Source organism: Myxine glutinosa, chromosome 9 (genome assembly GCF_964187855.1).
Source record: "Myxine glutinosa chromosome 9, kmMyxGlut1.1, whole genome shotgun sequence".
Classification (NCBI taxonomy): domain Eukaryota; kingdom Metazoa; phylum Chordata; class Myxini; order Myxiniformes; family Myxinidae; genus Myxine; species Myxine glutinosa.
This window is the reverse complement of record NC_136269.1, coordinates 96,280,894-96,295,234: the sequence shown is the minus strand read 5'-3', so window position 1 is coordinate 96,295,234 and position 14,341 is coordinate 96,280,894. Positions and strand designations below refer to the sequence as shown.

The 14,341-nt window shown below is 52.1% G+C and overlaps 2 protein-coding genes across 3 annotated transcripts in view; both read left to right on the top strand.

Annotated features, from left to right (window-relative positions):
• LOC137435740 (uncharacterized) overlaps nucleotides 1–5,748 on the top strand; it is a gene marked incomplete at its 5' end in the record, with an annotated part of 78,659 nt that extends 72,911 nt beyond the window's left edge. The window contains 2 exon segments of the mRNA XM_078785111.1: nucleotides 1,112–5,684; nucleotides 5,744–5,748. Of these exon segments, the coding sequence (XP_078641237.1) occupies nucleotides 1,112–5,684; nucleotides 5,744–5,748 (4,578 nt within the window).
• The window catches only part of LOC137435215 (uncharacterized), a 146,057-nt gene continuing 137,448 nt past the window's right edge, over nucleotides 5,733–14,341 (top strand). For both annotated transcript variants that reach the window (XM_068128796.2, XM_068128795.2), the window contains exons 1-2: nucleotides 5,733–10,939; nucleotides 11,345–11,797. In XM_068128796.2, the coding sequence (XP_067984897.2) occupies nucleotides 5,759–10,939; nucleotides 11,345–11,797 (5,634 nt within the window). In that variant the 5' untranslated portion in view covers nucleotides 5,733–5,758. The remainder of the gene's footprint in view (nucleotides 10,940–11,344; nucleotides 11,798–14,341) is intronic.

Here is a 14,341-nt window from a genome sequence, read left to right as displayed (position 1 = left end):
ATCTTTGGGGTCTATAGAGTCTTCAGGGTCTTTGGGGTATTTAAGGATCTTCAGGGTGTTTAAGGGTCTTCATGGTCTCAAAGGGTCTTGGGGGTCTTAAGAGTTCCTACGGGTCTTTGGGGTTTTAAGGGTCTTTGAGGTATAAAGGGTCTTCGGGGTCTAAGGGGTCTTTGGTGTCTTAAGGGTCTCTGAGGTCTTAAAGGGTCTCTGTAGTCTTAGGGGGTCTTAGGGTTTTTTAAGGGTCTTGAGGGTCTTAAGAGGTCGTACGGGCCTTTGGGGTCTAAAGGGTCTTTGGGGTCTTAAGGACTAAAAGGGTCTTTGGAGTTGGGAGAAGTGTAGAAGTTGGGGTTGGAGGCAGCACCGAGGATGAGGTTGTTCCTACCAAGTCAATAACTTCATTTTGTCATTTAATTATTGGTGTCTTGATTGCATTGCTTTTATACATAAAAAAAATATCTTAACCAATCATATTTCTGTCATCAAACATTGGTGCAGAATACATTTGCATTGTCTTATACTGTTTTGCATGTGAGCAGTTGTCGATTAGAAAACACTTAGGGACACTTCTCTCCTGATCTGGAAAAATCTAATAAGTGCTCTCCACTGAAATTTGAGATATTCAGAAAAAAAAAACAATGAACCTTTGGGACTAGGGTGCTGAGAACAAGAGACAATTAGTTTAGGCATGTTAGATGAACGTGTGGGGCAATATTCCCAGTGCACGTCTTTTTTTAAGTCCAAAAATAGGTCAAACTCAATTTGACCGAAATTTGACTTACAAGGTTTTTCCAGATCATGGGAGACTTCTCAGCCCAACTTTGGTGGGCAATGTGATGCGGCACAGTTTTGGAAATGCACTTTAAAATGTTAGTCATTTTTGAAAGAAATTTTATTGATCACAACATATACTCCATCGTAAGATCGAGACTTTGTAATACTGGCTCCCACCAAAGGTGGCGCTATTTCCACTAAATGTCAATTTTGGAGTTTCGGTGACATCCCCTTTGCTCAACTATAGTAAAATTGTCCCCTTATGCTTGCACATGAAAGCAATAAGCTGTAGAAATTGTAACTGATGCTATGATGTGTTTTCTATTTCTTTTATTTGCAGACTGGTTGCTTCATACCTGCAGTGGAAGTTCAAGAAGCATCTCGAATGAAAAAATCACCGAAGGCCTCAAACTCGAAAACGTGCATCACCCCTTCTTTGCCTGAGTTGACTCCAAAAAAATATGTGGAGGCAGTTTCCTCAAGTGAAGCTGACTCTCACTTGCAGCGAGTAGAGACTCAAAAATCCAAGCCAGCTTCCAAGACCAGAAAACGGACAGACAAAGAGATATATTCCAGATCTTATGGTGATCACAAGAGAGGACGAAGACGAAGGAACACCACAGAGCCATCACCACCTAGGCTGGAGCAGGAAATGCAAATTGAGGAAGTAAGCAAGCAGAAAGAAGACAAGGATTCAAACTCTTCTTCTGCACAGCATGACAGAGACCAACCACCAACTCTTGATGTGGAGACGTGCCAACTTACAAGCTGCGATGGCGATAAATCAAAGGTGTTTTATCAGGCTGTTGAACCTGTTAACACGAAAGTTTTAATCTTTGAAGAAGGAAATAAAAGGAGGAAAAGACAAATCAAGAGTGTAGAGGAAAAAAGTAAAGCCAAAGTGGAACTTAAAGCAATGGGAGAAGAGCAAAAAGAAGTGTTGAAGTTTGAACGTAAAAGCAAGCACAATGACGTAAAAACAGAGTTTAAAGTAAATCGGATATTGGAAGGAGAACGAGAGGAGGAAGAAGAAATGAAAAATGTAGTGGACAAAGAAAATGTAAAAGCAGGAGAGGAGGATATAATAAAGGTGGTGAGGGGAGCAACCTTTAGAAAAGCAATTGGAGAGGGAACGATGGTAAAGTCAATAGAAGAAAGGTCGAGTACAATTGAAGAAATGGATGTAGGTGCAATGTTTGAGAAAAATGTGTTGAGTTGTTCACTTGAAAAGGCACAATTGAGTAGGGAATTTGAAAAAGAAGAGTTTGGCAGAGATAAAAAGAGGGAGGTAGAGGAAATTGGGGTGGTTAAAGAGTCAGAATTGGAGAGGATCCCAGAGGAGGGAAATGTTAAGAAGAGTCTCCCTAAGGAGGTTTTGGAGGTGAAGGGATCACCGGAGGTGGCAGCAGTTAAGGATGCAGCAATTGAGGAAACAGGGGTGGTAAATTGGGCACTGGAGAAGTCTGAGATTATGGAAGAGAAACCTGCGAAAGTGCAGGTAAAGCAAAGGTCACGTGGAAAGGCAGGATTTGTAAAGTTGATGCATGAAGAAACTGAAGAGAGCGTGCCTAAAAAATTGGGGATGTTGGAGGAAGGTACTAAGGAGGTGGGATTGATGTCTGAGCCAAGTGTTGAGATGGAGAAGCCATCTGAAAATTTGGAAGTGCTGGGGAATGCACCTGAAAAGACTGGGGTGATGGCGTGGCCTTCTGAAGAAGCTGAGAAGGATATAGCACTTGATGACACAGGGACAGCGGAGAGCGCATTGGAAAGGGCAATGATGGCAGTGAATGTATTGGAGGAGGCAGTGATGGTAAAGAGAGTATCTGATGAAGGAAGGGTAGTGGGGAGGATGCATGAGGAGGTCGTAGAATGGGCACCTATGGATGTGGGCACGGTAAGGGAGATGTCCGAAGAGGTGGGGGTTGCACAAGAAGTGGTAGATGTGATGGAGGCACATCAGGAAGTGGGCATGGAGGTGAAGGAGATGCCTAAGGAGGTTGGGGAGGGGGAGAAGGTTCTTCATGAGGTTGGGGAGGAGATGAAGGTGGTTGAGGAGGTTAGGGTGGCAGAGAAGGCACCTGAGGAGGATGGGCATGTAAAGAAGGTGGTGGGGGAGAAGGCACTTGATGCAGTTGGAATGGCTGAGAAAGTACCTGATGGGGTTGGAGCGATGGAGAAGGCACTTGATGGAGTAGGAGAGGTTGATATGTTGACTGATGGGGTTGGGATGGTGGAGATGTCGAGTGCTGGAGTTGGAGTGGCGGATATGTTAACCGATGGGTTGAGTGTGGTGATGTCAACTAATGGGGCTGGTGTGGCAGGGATGTCGGTGGATGAGGTTGGGGAGGGGGAGATGTCGACTGATGGGGTTGGTGTGGTGGAGATGTCAACTGATGAGGCTGGTGCTTCCAAGATGCCGACTGATGAGGCTGGTGTGGCCGATATGTCAACTGATGAGGCTGGTGCGACCGAGGTGTCACCTGATGAGGCTTTTGGGGCCGAGATGTCAACTGACGAGGCCAGTGTGGTTGACATATCAACTGACGAGGCCAGTGTGGTTGACATATCAACTGACGAGGCCGGTGTTGTTGAGATGCCAACTGATGAGGCTGGTGTAGCCGAAATGTCGCCTGATAGGGCTGCTATCCTGGAGATATCGACGGATGGGGTTGGAGTGGCAGAAATGTTGACTGAGAAGGTTGGGGTGGAAGATATATCAACTAAGGAGATTGATATGACGAGGTTCTCGTCTGAGGAGGATGGGGTGGCAAGATTTTCACCTGAAGAGGTCGGTGTGGCGGAGATCTCACCTGATCAGGTCAGGGTGGCGGAGATCTCACCTGATGAGGTTGGGCTGGCAGAGGTCTCACCTGATGAGGTTGGGGTGGTAGAGATCTCACCAAGTGAAGTTGGGGTGGCAGAGATCTCACCAAGTGAGGTTGGGGTAGTGGGATTCTCTCCTGAGGAGGTCAGGTTGGGGGGCTTCTCGCCTGAGGTTGGGGTGGCAGAGTTGTCGACTGACGAGGTCGGCATGGTGGTGTTGTTGACTGATGAGGTTGGCGTGGCGGGGTTGTCAACTGATCAGGTTGGCGTGGCGGAGATGTCGACTGACAAGGTTGGTGTGGCGGAGTTGTCGACTGACAAGGTTGGTGTGGCAGAGTTGTCAACTGACAAAGTCGGCGTAGCGCAGTTGTCAACTGACGAGGTAGGTGTGATCAAGTTGTCCACTGATGAGATTGGTGTGGTGGAGTTGTCGACTGACAAAGTCGGCGGGGATTTGTTGACTGAAGAGGTCGGTGGGGAGGAGGTCAGGGTGGTGAAGTTCACATCAGAAGAAGTTGGGATGGTGGGTATGGCGCCAGAAGGTGGAGTGCCAGAGATATCGACGAAGACGGTTGGGGTGGTGGAGCTCTTGCCTGATGAGGCTGAGTTGGCAGCAGTGGTATCAGAAGAGGTTAGGTTGGTGGCGGTGGAGGAGGTTAATATAACGGTACCCAAAAAGTGTGGCATGGGTCAGATGGCACCTGACGTGTTTGGCATTACAACGATAGTGCACTATGACGCTGGCCTGGTGAAGATGGTGCCTGACGAGGGGGGTGTGGTGGCGATGGAGCCTGACAAGGGTGCCCTGACAGAGATGGCACCTGATGAGGGTGGCATCATGGACGTGATTCTGCACGAGGATGGCGTGGCAGAGGTGTTTCCACATGAGGGTGGCGGGGGGGAGGTAATGACGGAAGAAGGTGGCATGACAAAGGTGATGCCACACGAGGGTGACGGGGTGGAGGAGAGGCTGCAAGAGGTTGATGGGGTGGAGATGGCACTACATGAAGGTGACGGGGCGGAGTTGGCTCCACCCTCAGATGGCAGGGCAGAGATGGTGCTGCTCAAAGATGGTGGGGTGGAGATGACTCCTGAAGAGTGTGTCATGATGGACTTGACTCCCAACGAGAATGGCGTGACGGAGATGGTTCTCGAGGGTGGCATGGTGGACATGGCTCCTAACCATGGTGGCGTGGCAGCGATGGCATGTGAGCAAGGTGGTGTGGCAGCATTTGTGCCCGAGCAGGGTGGCGTGGCAGCATTTGCGCCCGAGCAGGGTGGCGTGATGGCGATGGCACCCGACGAGGGTGGTGTGGCTGCTATGCCCCCCGGCGAGGATGGTGTGGTGGCGATGACGCCCATCGAGGATGGTGTGGCGGCGATGGCACCCATTGAAGGTTCTTTGGCGGCGATGGCACCTGGCGAGAGTGACGTGGCGGCGGTGGCACCTGGCGAGAGTGACATGGTGGCGATGGCACCTGGCGAGGGTGACGTGGTGGCTATGGCACCTGGCGAGGCTGACTTGGCGGCGATGGCACCTGGCGAGGGTGACGTGGCGGCGATGGCACCTGGCGAGGGTGACGTGGCGGCGATGGCACCTGGCGAGAGTGACGTGGTGGCTATGGCACCTGGCGAGGCTGACTTGGCGACGATGGCACCTGGCGAGGGTGACGTGGCGGCGATGGCACCTGGCGAGGGTGACGTAGCGGCGATGGCACCTGGCGAGGGTGACGTGGCGGCGATGGCACCTGGCGAGGGTGACGTGGCGGCGATGGCACCTGGCGAGGGTGACGTGGCGGCGATGGCACCTGGCGAGGGTGACGTGTCGGCGATGGCACCTGGCGAGGGTGACTTGGCGGCGATGGCACCTGGCGAGGGTGACTTGGCGGCGATGGCACCTGGCGAGGGTGACGTGGTGGCGATGGCACCTGGCGAGGGTGACGTGGCGGCGATGGCACTTGCCGAGGGTGACGTGACGGCGATGGCACCTGGCGAGGGTGACGTGGCGGCGATGGCACCTGGCGAGGGTGACGTGGCGGCGATGGCACCTGACGAGGGTGGCGTGGCGGCGATGGCACCTGGCGAGGGTGACGTGGCGGCGATGGCACCTGGCGAGGGTGACGTGGCGGCGATGGCACCTGGCGAGGGTGACGTGGCGGCGATGGCACCTGGCGAGGGTGACGTGGCGGCGATGGCACCTGCCGAGGGTGACGTGGCGGCGATGGCACCTGGCGAGGGTGACGTGGCGGCGATGGCACCTGGCGAGGGTGACGTGGCGGCGATGGCACCTGGCGAGGGTGACGTGGCGGCGATGGCACCTGGCGAGGGTGACGTGGCGGCGATGGCACCTGGCGAGGGTGACGTGGCGGCGATGGCACCTGGCGAGGGTGACGTGGTGGCGATGGCACCTGGCGAGGGTGACATGGTGGCGATGGCACCTGGCGAGGGTGACTTGGTGGCGATGGCACCTGGCGAGGGTGACCTGGCGGCGATGGCACCTGGCGAGGGTGACGTGGCGGCGATGGCACCTGGCGAGGCTGACGTGGCGGCGATGGCACCTGGCGAGGGTGACGTGGCGGCGATGGCACCTGGCGAGGGTGACGTGGCGGCGATGGCACCTGGCGAGGGTGACTTGGTGGCGATGGCACCTGGCGAGGGTGACTTGGCGGCGATGGCACCTGGCGAGGGTGACGTGGCGGCGATGGCACCTTGCGAGGGTGACGTGGCGGCGATGGCACCTGCCGAGGGTGACTTGGCGGCGATGGCACCTGGCGAGGGTGACGTGGCGGCGATGGCACCTGGCGAGGGTGACGTGGCGGCGATGGCACCTGGCGAGGGTGACGTGGCGGCGATGGCACCTGGCGAGGGCGACGTCACGGCGATGGCACCTGCCGAGGGTGACGTGGTGGCGATGGCACCTGGCGAGGGTGACTTGGCGGCGATGGCATCTGGCGAGGGTGACGTGGCGGCGATGTCACCTGGTGAGGGTGACGTGGTGGCGATGTCACCTGGCGAGGGTGACTTGGTGGCGATGGCACCTGGCGAGGGTGACTTGGCGGCGATGGCACCTGGCGAGGGTGACGTGGCGGCGATGGCACCTGGCGAGGGTGACGTGGCGGCAATGGCACCTGGCAAGGGTGACGTGGCGGCGATGGCACCTGGCGAGGGTGACGTGGCGGTGATGGCACCTGGCGAGGGTGACGTGGTGGCGATGGCACCTGGCGAGGGTGACTTGGTGGCGATGGCACCTGGCGAGGGTGACTTGGCGGCGATGGCACCTGGCGAGGGTGACGTGGCGGCGATGGCACCTGGCGAGGGTGACGTGGCGGCGATGGCACCTGCCGAGGGTGACTTGGAGCCGATGGTACCTGGCGAGGGTGACGTGGCGGCGATGGCAGCTGGCGAGGGTGACGTGGCGGCGATGGCACCTGGCGAGGGTGACGTGGCGACGATGGCACCTGGCGAGGGTGACGTCGCGGCGATGGCACCTGCCGAGGGTGACGTCGTGGCGATGGCACCTGGCGAGGGTGACTTGGCGGCGATGGCACCTGGCGAGGGTGACTTGGCGGCGATGGCACCTGGCGAGGGTGACGTGGCGGCGATGGCACCTGGCGAGGGTGACGTGGCGGCGATGGCACCTGGCGAGGGTGACGTGGCGGCGATGGCACCTGCCGAGGGTGACGTGGCGGCGATGGCACCTGGCGAGGGTGACGTGGCGGCGATGGCACCTGGCGAGGGTGACGTGGCGGCGATGGCACCTGGCGAGGGTGACGTGGCGGCGATGGCACCTGGCGAGGGTGACGTGGCGGCGATGGCACCTGGCGAGGGTGATGTGGCGGCGATGGCACCTGGCGAGGGTGATGTGGCGGCGATGGCACCTGGCGAGGATGATGCGGCGATGGCTTCCGTCAAGGTTGTAATGGCGGCGATGGCCCCCGACGAGGGTGTAATGGTGGTGATGGCGCTTGACGAGGGTAGCGTGGGGGTGATGGCAACTGAGGACAGTGGCATGGCAGCGATGGCACCCAACAAGGGTAGCCTGGTGGTGATGGTTCCCAACGAGGGTGGCCTAGTGGCGATGGTGCCAAACGAGGGTGGCCTGGTGGCGATGGCGCTCAACGAAGGTGGCGTGGCAGCAATGGCACCCGATGAGGGTGTTGTGGGAGCAATGGTGCCTGACGAGAGTGGCATGGTGGTGATAGCACCCAACGAGGGTGGTGTGGCGGCGATTGCACCCAACCAGCGTGGTGTAGCGGAGATGGCGCCCAAAGAGGATGGTGTGGTGGCAATGGTGGTGATGGGGCCTGATGAGGGTGGTGTGGCAGTGATGGTGCCTGATGAGGATGATGTGGCATCTATGGCACCCGACGAGGGTGGTGTGGGAGTGATGGGGCTTGACGAGTGTGGTGTGATGGGGATGGTGCCCAACGAGGGTGATGTGGCAGCAATGGTGCCCGATGAAGGTAACGGGGTAGTGATGGCACCCGACAAGGGTGGCGTGGCTGTGATGGCACCTGATGAGGGTGGTGGGGCTGCGATGGCACCTAATGAGGGTGGCGTGGCTGAAATAGCACCCAATGAGGATGGCATGGTGTTGATGGCGCCCGACGAGGATGGCCTGGTGCCGATGGACCCTGACGCCAGTGGTGTGGCGGTGATTGTGCCCAACCAGTGTGGAGTGGCAGCGACGGCACCCAAAGAACATGGCCTAGCTGCGGTTGCACCCAAAGAATGTGGCATGGCTGCGGTGGCACTTGAAGAAAGTGGAACAGCTGCGTTGGCACCCGAAGAATGTGGCCTGCCTGCAGTGGCACCGAAAGAACATGGCATATCTGCGTTGGCACCAGAAGAACGTGGGGCACCTGCCGAGGCGCCCGAAGTGCCTGGCCTGGATGCGGTGGCACCCGAAGAACATGGAGTGGCTGCACTGGTGCCTGAAGAATGTGGAGTTGCTCCCGAAGAACGTGGTGCAGTGGATATGGAACCTGACGAACATGATGCAGCGGTCATGGCGCTCAAAGAATGTGGTGCGGCGGTTATGGTGCTCGATGCATGTGGAGCGGCGGTTATGGCACTCGATGAATGTGGCACAGCGGTGATGGCGCTTGAGGAATGTAGTGCTAGTGCGGCGGAGATGGCGCTCAATGAATGTAGAGCAGCGGTGATGGCGCTCAACGAATGTAGCGCGGCGGTAATGGCGCTCGACGAATGTGGCGCAGTGGAGATGGGGACCGATGAGGGTGGCGGGGTGGAGATGTTGCCCTTCGAGGAAGCCATGGCAGAGATGGCACCTGTTGAGGATGCCACAGCGCAGATGGCACCTGATGAATATGCTACGGCGGAGATGGGGCCCTACGTGGATGCTACGGCGGAGATGGGGCCTGGCAAGGATGCTGCAGCAGAAATGGGTCCTGACGAGGGTGCTGTGGCGGGGATGGGGCCCTACGAGGGTGCTGCGGTGGAGATGGGGCCCAACAAGGATGCCGCAGCGGAGATGGCGCACGAGGATGCAGTGGCAGAGATGGGGCCCAACGAGGATGCCACGGCGGAGATGGCGCACGGCGAGGATGCAGTGGCGGCAATGGCGCACGACGAGGATGCAGTGGCGGCAATGGCGCTCGACGAGGATGCAGTGGCGGCAATGGCGCTCGACGAGGATGCCGTGGCGGCAATGGCGCTTGACGAGGATGCCGCGGTGGAAATGGCACCTGACAATAATGCTGTGGCGGAGAATGAGTTATGTGGGGGTGCTGTGCCGGAGATGGTGCCCTGCTGGGATGCCGCAGCGGAGATGGCTCCCGGCAGGTTTGAGTTGGCTCCCGACGAGGGCAGCGGAGGGAGGAAGGGTCCCGGTGAGGTTGGTGGGGAGGAGAAGGGTCCTGCAGTGGCAGACAGAGGTGCCATTGTGGAGATGGCTCCCAGCAAGGCGGAGACGGCTCCCAGCAAGGGTGCCAGGGTAAATGAGGGTCCCAGTGAGGGTTACATGGCAGAGATGGCTCGCGGCCAATTTGGCGGGGTGGAGATGGCTCGCAGCAGTGGGGAGACGGCTCCTGGTGATGGCGGTAGAACGGAGATGGCTTCCGGAAGGGTGGAGATTGCTTCCGGCGAGGCTGGTGGGGTTGGGATTGCTCCCGGCGAGGATGGTGGGGCGGGGATGGCTCCCGGCGAGACTGGTGGGGCGGGGATTGCTCCCGGCGAGGCTGGTGCGGCGGGGATTGCTCCCGGCGAGGCTGGTGGGGTGGGGATTGCTCCCGGCGAGGCTGGTGGGGCGGGGATTGCTCCCGGCGAGGTTGGTGGGGCGGGGATTGCTCCCGGCGAGGCTGGTGGGGCGGGTATTCCTCCCGGCGAGGGTGGTGGGGCGGGGATTGCTCCCGGCGAGGACGGCGGGTTGGATATGGCTCCTGGCAAGGGCGGCCAGGCAGAGATGGCTTACAGCGAGGGTGGAGGGGCAGAGCTGGCTCCTGGTGAACGCGGCGGGGAAGAGATTGCTCCTTGCAAGGACAGTGCATCAGAGATGGCTCCTGACGAGGGTGGTGGGCCGGAGATCAAGGACGGCTTGGCGGTGATGGTTCCCAGTGAGAGAGGATGGGTTGAGATGTCACCCGGCGATGGCAGCTGGGCAGAAATTGCATCCGATGAGATGGGTGTGGTGGGAAGAGTATCTGAAGAGACTGTGGAAAGGAAGCTTGAAAAGCCTTTGGCAATGGAAGGGCTGCCTGAAGAATATCGAGTGGCAGAGAAGGTGTGCACAATGGAAGGTGCTCCTGAGATTATGGAAGTGGTGGACAAGACACCTGAGTTGTGTGGGGAGGAAAGGGTATCCAGTGATGCAACACCGATTATGGTGGGGACATATGCGGTGAGGAGGATGAATGTGCCAGCTGAGGAATTGGAGATAGTAAAAGTTATTGATCATAAGACTGTTGTAAAGGGAATGGAGGAACAGGATCCTGTAGTTAAGAGAGTGGAGAAGCAAGAAGCTGTGTTAAAGGGGGCAGAAATAGTAATAAGGCCAGAGGAGGGAATAGTAAAAGGGCTGGAAAAAGGAGTGATAAAGGGGGGTGAAGAGGCTATGATAAAGAGGATAGAGGAGCAGGAAGTGGAGTTGGTAACTAGGATTGAAGAGAAGGGGTTATCTATGGAAGAGATTTGTGATGTTAAGAATGAACAAAAGTATCGCCTGCGAGGTTGTCGGCACTCTCGGTCTCGCTCACGGTCAAGCTCCAGTTCTAGTTCCAGCTCCAGCTCCAGTTTACGATCAAGGTCATCTTCGACCTCTTCCGAATCTTCATCGTCGTCTTCATCTGCGAGTTCTCAGGCTCTTGCACTGTCTGATAAGGAGGTTTGTGAAAACAAAACATTTTTTCGTTTTTTTATTTTGCATTCAATTACATCTAAGGGAGTGGATTTTTATACTTTGTGAAATACTGTACTTTAATAGGGATGTGTCAACAACAAAAAAAGAGTAATCCAAGGTCAGTAGATAGATTGTAGGTTTACTGACGTGTAATGAGGAAAGTTGAGGGATCTTGCAATTGATTCCACCCACTGCGTTTGGTAAATCAGTTGTCTATATCATTGTTATTAGAGTTTGCATAATTAGGTTGAGAAGACTGATTGTAGATCGTCTTAATTTGCTTTGTTGAGTTTGGGGGGGATGCAGAGGGGTGTACAAAGCATTGTTTTGTGTACTTTTGCTTTATTGAATTTGTTGTGTAATAATGGTGTTCTTTTAATGTCACTACAGGAACAAAAATTTAAAAAACGCCTGAGAGGGCAGTCAGAATCTGATGATGAAAGTGGAAAGAAACAGTTGTATGGTGATGGAGTGAAGCATCTTGATGAGGGTCGATCAATACCTCATCGGATTCAGGAATGCAAGACCACTCAAAGAGAAATTTATTGTGAGACCTCTACGTTTACAGCATCTACCAGCCCAGTGGTTACCACAGAAAGGCATTCACCGAACAAATTACAAGGGCTGGATCACCGTTCTCTTGAGGCCAGCGTTTTACCAGAACATCAGATAAATGAGCCTCACACTGAGCAGTCAATGGACTCTGCAAATGATGGCGTAGGAAAAGATAATTCATCATTTCTTCAGACTGACCCGAAGTTGTTGAATCCTACGGACAGTTTTGCACCACCAATCAATCTGCCAAGATTTTCAGAGACAGCGACCGCTCTGAGCTCAAGTGAGGTATGACGCAGATGATCATGAACCATTAAGTTATTTCTCTGCTGGCAAATATTGCATTTATTTAATATTAACTGATTTGTCCCCAAATATTGCATTTATTTAATATTAACTGATTTGTCCCCAAATATTGCATTTATTTAATATTAACTGATTTGTCCCCAAATATTGCATTTATTTAATATTAACTGATTTGTCCCCAAATATTGCATTTATTTAATATTAACTGATTTGTCCCCAAATATTGCATTTATTTAATATTAACTGATTTGTCCCCAAATATTGCATTTATTTAATATTAACTGATTTGTCCCCAAATATTGCATTTATTTAATATTAACTGATTTGTCCCCAAATATTGCATTTATTTAATATTAACTGATTTGTCCCCAAATATTGCATTTATTTAATATTAACTGATTTGTCCCCAAATATTGCATTTATTTAATATTAACTGATTTGTCCCCAAATATTGCATTTATTTAATACTAGGGCATGCCCGTACTATATATATATCTAAAATTATATCCCCCCCCCCCCCCCCTCTATTTACATGAAATGGTTTGGTCCATTCGCAAAGCCAAAGCGAACGGCTTGCGAGTACGGTGACAATCCCCCCCCTCTATTTACATGAAATGGTTTGGTCCATTCGCAACGACCACAGAACCCCCCCCCCCCCCCCTCTATTTACATGAAATGGTTTGGTCCATTCGCAAGGCCAAAGCGAACGGCGAACGGCTAAATCGCCATAGCTCGGTAACTACTTGTCCGATTAATTTCAAACCTTGAAAAGGCACATCCTCGGGTCCCCAGCAATATACCTGGCAAGTTTCAAGTATATCGGAACGGTAGTTGTCGAGAAAGAGCGGTCGCATACACACAGACATACACACAGACATACACACAGACATTCACACAGAGATTACTGGAATTATAGATAGATTAACTGATTTGTCCCCAAATATTGCATTTATTTAATATTAACTGATTTGTCCCCAAATATTGCATTTATTTAATATTAACTGATTTGTCCCCAAATATTGCATTTATTTAATATTAACTGATTTGTCCCCAAATATTGCATTTATTTAATATTAACTGATTTGTCCCCAAATATTGCATTTATTTAATATTAACTGATTTGTCCCCAAATATTGCATTTATTTAATATTAACTGATTTGTCCCCAAATATTGCATTTATTTAATATTAACTGATTTGTCCCCAAATATTGCATTTATTTAATATTAACTGATTTGTCCCCAAATATTGCATTTATTTAATATTAACTGATTTGTCCCCAAATATTGCATTTATTTAATATTAACTGATTTGTCCCCAAATATTGCACTGTAGGGCTATTTGGTAGTGCTTTATATACACAGTGCTAACATATGTCCATTTTTGTGCAGGTGGCCCATGTAGCTTGGCTTATTTGTTTTTTGTTTTCATTCTAAGCCCGATCAAAAAAGGTTTGGTTGCCATAACAATGCTAAATGTATATGTAAGATCCGTCAGTTTATGGAAGTTATTATTATTATTATTATTATTATTATTATTATTATTATTATCCCGTCCCCCGTGCGGCGGGAGATGGGGTTTTGCATCACTTCTGTGTCTGTCACTTCCATAACTTCCAATAATACAATCAAAATAATCTTCCATAACTTTTTTTTACCATTTGATATTTTCCCATCAAATTTTCAACAAAGCTTTATTATGACAATATGGAGAAGACAAATTAATAATCTGTTCAAAAGGTCAAAGGTCAGCATCACATAAAATCATAAATTTTCATCCAATTGACGTGAAATTTTCAGAATTTGCATATTGGGTCACTGAATTATTTCACCAATCAAAAGCTAGAAGCCAATTGTTTTTTGTTTTGTTTTTACATCAAAAGGTCAAAGGTCAAGGCGACATAAAACCATCGATTTTCATTTCGTATTTTCTCTCAGCTGTTTTCGTCATGTTTAGCGTATAGAATAAGAAGGCTTCTGAATACAAAGTGAATGAGGACGGCTTTGAATTTTTAGATGCTTTTTAGATCGTGTACATATGCACATCATTTTATTTTGCGATCTAGTCAACGATGGCCGGTCAACGATTTTAGTTGTAAAAAAAACCTCATATTGAACACGTCCTCAACCATTTTTTAGATATACATTTACCGATCTTGTTCAAACTTGGAACACATAATGAATGATGGCTTACATATGCATGCCATTATTTTCGAGATCAGATCCAAGATGGCCGACTGGCGGCCATTGTGTTACTTCGGCATGTCCTCAGCTATTTATGGAACATGCATGGTCCAATTTTGTTCAAACTTGGCACAAGCAGAATACATGATGGCATACATGTGCACCTCACTTTATTTCGTGATCTTTTTTTCTTTTCTTTTTTTTGTATACAGGATCGAGGCTCATGAAAGAGCTAACATTTATCACACAAATAAATCAAACAGACACACAAAACATATAATAAGGGTAGCGGTAGACAAGATGGGGAGAGAAGGGGAAGCACCAACACAACATTTGAGAGCAGG